General features: G+C 41.0%; 1 protein-coding gene and 1 long non-coding RNA gene across 2 annotated transcripts; one reads left to right on the forward strand and one right to left on the reverse strand.

Annotated features, from left to right (window-relative positions):
- Positions 1–2,977, forward strand: LOC107838506 (uncharacterized). Its single transcript, XR_001664584.1, has 2 exons — positions 1–2,360; positions 2,470–2,977. It is a non-coding gene; the product is annotated as an uncharacterized LOC107838506 (long non-coding RNA).
- On the reverse strand, positions 2,178–9,035 carry LOC103150954 (apoptosis regulator BAX). Its single transcript, XM_007570737.2, has 6 exons — positions 8,780–9,035; positions 6,977–7,025; positions 6,178–6,339; positions 4,787–4,919; positions 3,797–3,901; positions 2,178–3,714 (listed from the first exon to the last, which is right to left on the reverse strand). The coding sequence occupies exons 1-6, from the start codon at positions 8,847–8,849 to the stop codon at positions 3,619–3,621; spliced, it is 615 nt and encodes a 204-aa protein (XP_007570799.1). The 5' UTR covers positions 8,850–9,035; the 3' UTR covers positions 2,178–3,618.
- Positions 9,036–10,762: the final 1,727 nt, after the last annotated feature.

The following is a 10,762-nucleotide window of genomic DNA, read 5'->3' on the forward strand; positions in this document are numbered from 1 at the left end:
TCATGTTTATGACAGTGTCATGACAGTCTTACTCAACCCCCTTCAAATAAAGTGTTACCGACTATTCATTACACCTTTACCCCCTATGTACTTAAATACACATATAAATATATTAAACTTGCCAACAGTGAAACATTCAGGAGTGAAATCTGACTGGATGCCAGTGAGCCACATGCAGAGCAGCAGCAGGTAGGAATGGATCTGTGGCTTCATGGGAGAAACAACAGCTACATGTTGTAAAGCAGTCAGTCTGGACCAGGGGTCTCCAGGCCTCGAGGGTCAATGTCTCTGAGTCAAATGATGAGGTCATCAGCAGGACCCTGGAGAACTTAACTATATACTGAGGAGGCATTTCAATATATTGATTCAGATGTTGGACCAGGGACACATCTAAAAGATGAGGACACTAACCCTCAAAGCCTGGGTTTGAGGTGCTCTGGTCTTAAACCATCTAAATGTCTGAAGGTGACTGCAGCTCACCAGGCCACATCAAGCAGCAGCCTTCCATGTTGGCAAAAGGCAACTCAATGAATGGATGCCTTTATATGATCACATCACTTTGTAGTTGATACATTTGCACACCCCACTGCCTGACCCCATGCAAGCCACAATGTGACCCCTTCAGTATTCCAGACCCAACTTGTGCAGTCTAGCACTGAGGACGTCCTCCAGGGCTGCCAAACTTCGGACAATTAGATGGAACACTGTTGCCCCCTGGTGGGGGTCTGGGGACAGGCCATTCTAGCAAATCAAATCATTTATGCATCACTGGTCTGCATGTGGGTTTGCACTGGTGCAGAAATGAAAAAATAAAAGAAAAAGGTGCGTTTGTTACTGTGGTTCTGTTGAAGAAACACAGTAGAAATAAAGCTAAGAAAGTGTTTTGTGTAAAATAGCAATATAACACTGATGTAAACCCAAATAGTCATCTGCTGATTTCATTTTTGGCTACATGCTGGTGGCCTCTCAGGATTCAGATTATTCTCTGGACTGATTGCACTTTTCTGGCCAATCACCGATCTTTTAAAAAGCCTAACCTGCCAATTCTTATTTCAGCCGATCCCAATGTTTGTCTGAATTGCTGCCAAATACAGCAAGAAAGATGCTGATTTAACTGTAAATGTGCAGACAGGGCAGGTCTTTCAGTCAAACCTTTCTCACAGGAGAACTGATGACAGTGGTTGATTTTTAGACCTTTGTTGACGTAGATAAGATCAGTGGATAAAATCAGCATTCACATGTAAAAATTGGCCAATCACTGATCTCCCAAAATTAAGGAAATCAGCACTGATAAATCAGTGCACCCCTAATTCCAGCGCAAAGTGAGACAAATGGAAAAAGAGAAAGACTTTGCTGTGATATTGAGCAACTAAACTGTGGACTGTTGGCACCAAGATGCTAAGCTCGGAGGCCTCGCTTGTATCAATGGTTCTGGGGGTTTGGAGACCGCCTGGTGCTGATTTGTTGCTGGGAAATAATATTAGCTAAAGCCTGGACGGCCTTGCTGATTCCAAGGACTGTTTGCAGAGCCAGGACTGATTTTATTTTATTGATTTTTTTTATTGATATTTCCAACAAATTTAAATCCTTGAATTTTGCTTTTGTTTTTAATACATCACAAATGTTGCATTGTCTTTAATTGCATAGCAAACAGGACCACACCTACCCGGTGCCAAATCTGGTCAACCCAATTTTAAAATTTTACAATTTTATTAAATCAATTGACTCCAATTCAGTTGTTTTTTCCAACTGAATCCAAAACAATTTGTATGCTGCACTTCTTCCATTTTGTTTTAGGGTTTGTTAAAGATGAATACTTGATGATTTTGGCCCATGTGACAAAGATTTGTCACATGGGGCAAAATCATTGCACACTGGTGTGAGAAACACCAGTGTGTTATCTAAACAGTTCACAGTGATGGGATGGAAATCCAGATACAAAAAAGCATCAAATAAAACATCCTTATGGTATTTGATAAGACCTGTTTATGACTTCATGTGACATTTCTTGTGCAAGACTTTGTTGAACCAACTTTTCATTTTTGTAAAAATCATAAGAATTTTGATTTATTGTCATTTAATGTTTAAAGCCCCCAAACGTTTTACTACTTTCTCCACTGTTTTTTTCAGTGAAGATAAACATAGAAAAATTAAAATGATTAGCTCCAGTTACTGTGTGCCGTCTAGTGATACAAATCATGCTTCTTTATTAACCTTTTTACATTTTCCAGACAGTTGAGTTTTTTCATTGGGGGCAGGATAACAAGTTTTTTTTTTATCTTGTGAGTTTATTTTTATTAATTTATGCAGCCCGTTGAGCTGCTTTTAGTATGAAGGGTGCTTTATTGATTGATTGGTTGGTTGATTGATTCTGTCAGGGACCAGGCAGTACAAAACGCAGAACACAGGTTCTGCGTTTTGAAACACAGGTGAAATGTGGATCTCACCCTGTGTGGCTTGCCATCACAGATTCTATGACTAGTGTCCTATGACAAATGTTTTTCAATAATATTTTGCTTGTGGGGCTGTGACTGCTGATACAGTTACCTAAGAAAGACATAACAAATAGGTTGTATCATTCTTACAATAGGACAATTAAATATTGTGATAAAACTTGAAATCCATAAGGCCCAGCCTACACCGTTGGAATCCAAAGGTTGTTCAATAAAGTTAACATCATCCAGGTTTATGCAACATGCTTGCTGCAGCCCTTTAGGGTCCTCTTGTCATAAAGCCTGGTATTTTCAAAGGGCTTTGTGGTAACTTGGCAGGTTAAGCTTCCAGTGAGGCAGTTAGCAGGAATCCTCCAATTACTGAACATTATTTCTGCTGCAGGCTGCAGTTAAAACTAAAATCAGCACATGAGCTCAGATCCTGTTCTTCCAGAAACAGGATCTGAGCTGGTGAAATGATCTGGACGCGTTTGCCATTCAACACTCAGATCAACTCCTGCATTAAATCTTTAGGATCTTGTCTACAACAAAAAACATGTCTGGAGTGTCAGCAGCAGACAGATCTGCAGAGGACCTGGGACAGCTTTGGCTCAAACCCAAACCTTACATGGGTTCTGTTCATGAATAAAACATCTTCATTAAAAAAAGATCATTAAAAAAGATCCCTGAGATTTTCAGCACTAATCTTTGGTGTTTCTTCCAGCTCCTGACAGAACAAACTGAGCAGCAGGTAAAGCGCCCCACTGCACCGGCAGAGAGCCTCTGGCTGTAGGCGATGTGTCATCCCTACCGCTCACAGTCAGAGCTAGCTAGCATCGCTCTTTCCTGCCACTTACAGGTTGCTTTGAGTCTTCTAAGAACCAACCCTTATCTGACTCAGAGCTCAGAGTCCAATCAGTGATAACTAACATCACAGCTGACAGGTTCAGCTGCCTCCAGCATTGCAGCTGTAAAACCTGCTGGTGTAGCTCCAAAGAATTGCTGGTGAAGGAAAACAGAAGAGAGTGATGCTGACAAGGAAAGTTCGTTTTAGTCGCAGAGACCGGAAGCAGGAGAGAATTGTTCTCAGTTTAAAGCAGCTGGCCTCCTATTGGCTGCTGGATAAGAATGATTGTAAAAGCCCCAGGAAGTGTCCTCATCAGTGTCCTTCAGAGAGCTGGAGGACTCAGTGTTTCATTCTGTAGTAAACAAATGTTGCTACTACAACAATTGAAGCAACTATGGCTGCGTTCCTCCATGGAAAGCTTTGGATGACACCAACCTGGAAGCATCAGAAGGAAGCAGGTTAAAGGCTCTGGCCTATTAAAGCAACGCTGATGATGTCAGAGGCAGCAGCCACTCACCCATCCCCCCTGCTGCACCAGCCAGGGGTACAGCAACTCCCTGATGACCTGCAGGACCCAGCTGATCACCATCCTGATGTTCTCCAGATGGTTGGTGGTGAGGGCCTGGAAAAGAAACAGCTGAATGGGTCAGAGCAGGCTTTGTGTTTCTGTCTGACCTATACAACAAATACAGTGTTGGGAGTTTTGTTATGAATGAGACTTGGCTTTAAATTCCTGTAATATTTATAACTGGTTTTCCCACCCTGAGAGCGTCTTGCTGGAGGGTTCACATCTCAGGAGCGGCTGACAAAACAGCAACTAAACAAAAGCTAAATAACAATGGGAACACTCTTATCCTTTTTGTGCAACATGGGGATGACAAAATACAGACAAATATTCTTTCTGAATGTTAATTGACATCTCTGCTGCTAACCGCTGCCTCCTTGTGGAGAATATGAACTAAACTAGAAACATTCTGTATTCATGTGTCCCAATGTGAACATTTAACCAAGATTGAGATCTGTTATTAATGTTGCTGTTTTGGCTGTTAACTGATATTGTATACATTTATTTCACTATCCTTTTGACACCTTGAAAAAAAAAATATAACCACACCACTGACTTCACCACTGCTGCAATGCTTTAGCTAAACTCTCACAATCCTTTGCTGCATCACTGTCACATGGCCATCCTCTTCTTCTCACCTCCAGAAACCCACAGCAACCAGAAAAAAATAAATATCAGTTGTTAATATCAGTCCAGTTTTATCTATCGAACTGACTGACATGTTAAAAACGACTGACGTTAGCCGATATCTGTTAGTCCAGCAATATCCTGCATCCTAGTAATTTTTGGAATAGCTTCACTTATATATCCTAAATATATTATCTAACAAATCTCCCCTATCATGGGCCTTTAATCAGACTTTTCCCTGAATTCTGAGAAAATCTCAGTCAGACTGTGTTAGCTATTAATCAGACACAGAAATTAATGGACTAGATCAGTTACCCTGTATATGAGTCTGTAAGCCAGATGAAAGAGCCCCACCACCCGGCCCCAGTTAATGCCATCAATAAAGATGCTCCTGGCCACCATCATGAAGACTTCCTTCGCACAGTTTCCCTGAACCTGGTTGATCAGTCTAGAAGGGGGAAAAATTCAGAGAAAAACAGGATTATTAGGTATGGCAAACAGCACAGAACAATCTGCACACTGAAATACACACACACACACACACACGTTTGCGTGGCTATCTTTGTGGGGACTTTCCATTGACTTCCATTCATTTCTACAGCCTAAACCTTACCTTTACCCTTTTCCTAACCCTTACCATCACATACCTAACCCATACTCTAACGAAAACTCAATTCACACCTTAGTCCTAACTCTAACCCCTGACCCAAAAACAGGGTTTCCCCTTGTGGGGACCAGGCTTCGGTCCCCACAAGGAGCAATTGTAGTATGTGTCAGGAAAATCGTCCCCACAAGGTATTACAAACAAACGCGCGTGCGTGCGCACACGCACACACACAAAATCATCCGTCAATGCAGGGCAAGATTGCAGGAAAAATCTGAACATAGTACAATAACCAGGGAATCAACCTTGCATCATTTTATTTAATCTAAAAACGTAAGTGTACATTTTCCACCTTTTTTTATATGCCTTAAGGGAATTAGAAACGCTTTGGAAAAAAATTCTGACTTAAAGAATAATAATTCAGGCATGAAATGTGGATGTAGGCACAGCTGCCCTGGGGCAGAAGCACAGAAGGAACACAGACATACAATCAGCGCCACCAGCAGGCATAGCGTGTGAAGTGTCTTGCCCTCGGACACAATGCCGGAGGCGGGTAGAGTGGGGGTTCGAAAAGGCAACTTTCCTAGTGGCCACTGCCACTGGCAGCATCAATTCTCATTGAAATGCCTCTATATACTTTAAGAAACAAAAAGTAGATTCAACACAGTTCTACAGATAGGTTCAAAGTCAGCTATGTTCATTTAGATTTCATAAGAGTTAAATTTTTTTTGAGGCATGAGCAAAAAGACAACATACACTCATATTCAGTAAATTGTCCTAAGTGTTCAGATGAGATATTTGTTCTCTCTTTAGACATCTTCATTTAAAAACCATCTGATATTTAAATAGGTTTGAGTTTTGTAACACTGAAGTGTGATAAACATGCAAAAAATATAAAATAAGAAAGGGAGAAAACACTTTTTCACAGCACTGTACGCATTAGATTTAAATGTCTTTATGATTAGACTGACTTGACTAAATGTTTCTTTAGATAAATTAGATCTGCTTCGTAAAGTGCCTTTAGACATTAGTTGTTGTCAATCAGTGCTATCTATACAGATGCAATAAATTGGTTCTGTACTCGGTGCAGTGTAATGCTTACCGCTGGAACTCTACATTTCTGTTCAGTTCGTCTGCTATTTTCAGCAGCTGATCCACCACTTCTTTAACTTCTGGGTCATCTTGTTCATGTGGCCTTCCTCCCAGATCCACAGAGTCGACATGGCGACCAGGATCCTCCGTGCTTATACGCTCTATCACGTACCTGGAACACATACCACTCATCAGCAAACAGGGTCAACACACAGGCTCAGGCAATTTATGCAAATAAACTGTCTATCAAATTCAAGTTGGGACTTGCTGCTTAAAACCTGAATATATTGTCGAGTTAGTGTGAATGAAGTGGATGTGGATAAAGCTGAAGAGCAAATAAAATGTAGGGTTCAATTTACATTTTAAACTAAACTCTACTCAGAGGCATCTTCGACAAACAGCCAGAGCAGGAAGAAACAAGTCAGACCAGTGAGTATTTATAGACACCATGTTCCTGAGAGAGCCGTCATAACGTCTGCTTCTACAGCAGAAACCTCCTAAGGAACCAGATGAGTCTTCCTCCCTCTGCCGGAACCAGAACCACATCAGGCAGAAACACTAACAAATAGGAGGAAAAACATCAGGCTATCCAGATGAAGCTTTAGATATTTATGAACTGAGGAGATAATTTGGTAACTGAGTTTGGTTCTGGTTCTGTTCTGTACATTTGTTAGCAGCCTTTTGTGACTTGGCTTCTAGAGCCAACAGTGGAAACACACCCAGAAAAAGCTTAGGAGATTAAATTTTCCTGGGAATAAAAACAAACATTCAGGAAGCCATTGTTGAAGCATGCATAGAATGAGACTCACCCTCTGAGCACCACCACGCCCTGCTCCAAGATGGGGTCGTCAAAGACATCTGAAAGAATCATGCCAATAATCATTAAAATGGAAAGAATTTAATAATTCCAGCCCTCATCACATTATGGTGCAGCACCATTACATCTAGATGCTCTGGGTTTAAAGCCAAAAAAGGTGGCACAAATTATATTTGTCTGCTGAATCTTCCACAAATTAATTGTGCAGGCAAAATATGTCTGAGTGGGATAGATTAGTGAAGCCACACTGACAATATTTTTGCATTAAAAACAAAATTAAAAACAAAGTGATTAAACTCCTATACCCCAAAGTGACAAATTCATTTTTTCCAACAGCAATTTAGAACTCCTCAGACCTTTTGGCTTTCACGTCAATTTCTACGTAGTTTCCCACAAATAACTTCATGGATCTGAAGTGTGACTCGACTTAAATATTTTGCCTATCTTCTTTGACTTTATTGCCTTTTTGGGTTGTGGATTAGAAAGAGGACACAAATTATCTGCCCGTTGGACGGCCTGTTAGGAAAAAAACATTGCTCAGAGCTGCTTAATATTGCACTTGGGGCAGATGTGGCAGAAATCTAGAATTCATATTTCATTTTTTGGCAGATTTGATCTAGACCCGGACCAGATCAGAGCCAAAGTGTTTTTTTCCCAGGTATCAGGCAGGCTCATGATCCCAGCTAAACCCTCAGGTGACTGCGGATCTGGAGCCAGATCTGAATGCTACAGGTTTTGTCTCTGCCTCTGTCTGTACATAGACACACAGAGAGAGAGACGTCAGTCACAGCTTGTCAGTTTTGGGTGCAGCTTCTGTACATGTCTGCTGGGACCAGCTGGCAGGGAGGGCCAATCGGCAATGACCCCAGGTTCCATCCTGTTCTGGTACCAGTGGTCATGGACCAGTGGTCATGGTCAACGACCAAAGCTAGGGTCTTTCCTGTGGCTGCTGCATTTCTTCTTTTGTTGAGTGTCGTCTCTTCTACCAGAACCAGGGACTTAAAATGTTCAACAACCGGATAAAGAAGACTGGTTCAGTTCTGAAGAAGACTGTGGAACCTCAGAAATGATGGTGCAAAGAACAATTAATTCTTCATAAAAATCAAGAACATTATGGACAGATAGTATCTGTTCCATTTGTATGACATGTATGGCTTGTAACATTTGATCATTTTTTGGCATTAAAGCCTGTTATCATATATAACCAAATCTCATTATTTCTCAAGGTAATTTACACTGAGGGGTTCTGGTCTTTTCCTGAAACTGGTTAACGGACCTGATGGAGCACAGAGGCAAAAATGAATGAACTCCAACACCCTTCCTGCCCACAGCCATCAGTATCTACAACTCTTTGAAAGAACTTATGAGTTACAACATTTAATTTCTCTTTGGGCTCAATAAAATAGTAGAACATATTGTTCATAATATTCCGACCCCCATATTTTTCCTATAATCTGCCCTTTTCCTCCACAAGTATCATAAGGGCGTTCAAGTCGATAATTTGCCTGTTAGTATCTATTCTTAAGCATGTTGGGTTAAAGCTCCAGGACTGCTACCAGTGTGAATACTTTCTGTAACAACCCCGTAAAAAGCGACTCACTGAAGGCCTGAACCACTCCAGATAAGGAAGTTAAGGACAAGTTGGTTAACTAAAGCCCGAAACAAAACATACAGAGAAAAAAAAGACAGCTGAAGATTTTTAGAGGACATTCAGTCTGTGTGTTTAGTTCCGTATGAGGTTAAGTAACCTCAGGCCGCTGTCTCTCCTGGATGAATCAGACATGGCTCCACATACCTCCTCCTCCCTCAGCGCCTTGCATTTCCAGCTCGTCTTCTAGTTCCGAGTCCCCTCGGTCGTCCGCCATGACTCCAAACTCTTCTTTCGGCTCTAACTGGGTTTTAGGCGCTTAGTATACAGCTTAGGACCGAACCTGGGGGGAATAATCCACTTTAGTCTGTGTAAACACACTATGTTGAATGTTTTACTTTCCCCCTTTCCACGGAAGTAATGCGGAAGCACCGGGTCAGCGGAACCACGCCTCCCTTATCCACGAACCAGTTCAGTTCGGGTGTGAGCCCGCCAGGCAAAAACCCGCTGGTCAGAGCAAACCGGTTTTAGTGTTATAATTAAACACAGAGTTTATGAGAGTTAAAGTTATGTCTCGACTGAACAATTAATGTAGCTCGTGAGTTTCTGTTGTAAACCATTTGCAGCATTTTGTCTCAATGCCTAGGTTTCTGTAAGTAATTAGCAGAAACGACGGAAGCCCATATTTGCCACTCCGAAAAAAAACATGTATCTCTTAATAATAAGATATTATCTCATAATCATGACCTAGTTATCGCACAATTATGATATATTTAATTATTATGACATAATATTTCTTGAGAGACCTTCAATTGGCTCCCTGGCATTCGAAAATGGATGAGAGTTTGACTTGATAATAAAGAAATGGAAGTTAAGATTATTGAGCTATAGTTGAGAAGTGGTTTGACAAGGGTGACATTAATTTGATTTCTAATAAACTTCTTGGCCTATGTCCTGAAAGACGTCAGTTAAATAATCAACATCAGTACTGACAAATGTTCCTAATTTCTTAACATGAGGTAAACCATACCATCGTGTCTTAAAGACTTTCACCCTGTTGCATTAACATCTATTATCAACTCCTTTGAGAGGGTGATTAAGGACCACAACACCGCTATACTGCCTCCGTCATTTGACCCATTCCAGTTTGCATACAAACCTAACCGCTCAACTGAAGATGCTAGAGAAAAGAAACACCCACATTTGGATGCTGTTTTTGGACACTGGATCTGGTATGCAAGCTGGTCCCCATGGGCTTCAACACTCCACTGTGCAACTGGCTGCTGGACTTCCTCACCAACAGAACTCAGTTTGTTCGTGTGGGTAATAACACTTTCAGTGTCATTTCTTTGAACACTGACTCCCCTCAGGACTGTGTTTTGAGCCCCTAACCCCAGGGCAGCCAGTTTCTCACAGGAGTGAGGCTGCCATGCACCAGCACCACCAAGCCATCTGACCACCACCAGCTTTAAATTGTTTTAATAACATATTTTACACTTAATTGAAAAATTTATATAGACAGGCAAAATTCAGCTTCTCCACTGCAGTTTCACTGCTTCTGAAAAACACTTCTGAAGTGAGTTGAAGACAAGGGTGAATGATAGCCCAGAAGTGGATGATCAAGAGAAATTGAAGAGATGTTGTACCAGAAGACTGCAGTAATATTAGCAAATGTGTAAATAGAGTTATTGTTGCTCCAGTGATACATAAAACATGTATTTTACATCCAATGTGCATAAAACTAAGGTTGTTTTTTTATGAAAAGAAACCTACAGCAGAACAAATTATTCAGTCATATAAAACATAAAAGCTGCTGGACAGCAGCGGAAAGGAAAATAGGAACAATAAGAAGGCTCCTTTGTGCGCGTATCTACAACTAATGTGGAATCTATAAGTCTCCACTTGATGGCAGTGTTCAGTTTCAATCATCAAGACGCACAAGCTGGCGTTCCAACACCCATAGAGTTAAAACCTGTCTATCAGGTTTCTTTCTCCGTTTTGAATAAACAAGTCTGTTCTGACATGGTAGTAGTTTTCCACTTGGCAGAGATTGTTATCAAAGCCAGCTGTCACTTCCATGTTAACTTACATGTAGAAAATAACTGAGTGAAACTCTATGGCAAGCCGATTTTAACATAAATTCGGTTTTACCACTCTTATATTCCAGATATCTCAAATTGTTTTGTGACT

This window comes from Poecilia formosa, unplaced genomic scaffold (genome assembly GCF_000485575.1).
Source record: "Poecilia formosa unplaced genomic scaffold, Poecilia_formosa-5.1.2 Scaffold267, whole genome shotgun sequence".
Taxonomy (NCBI): domain Eukaryota; kingdom Metazoa; phylum Chordata; class Actinopteri; order Cyprinodontiformes; family Poeciliidae; genus Poecilia; species Poecilia formosa.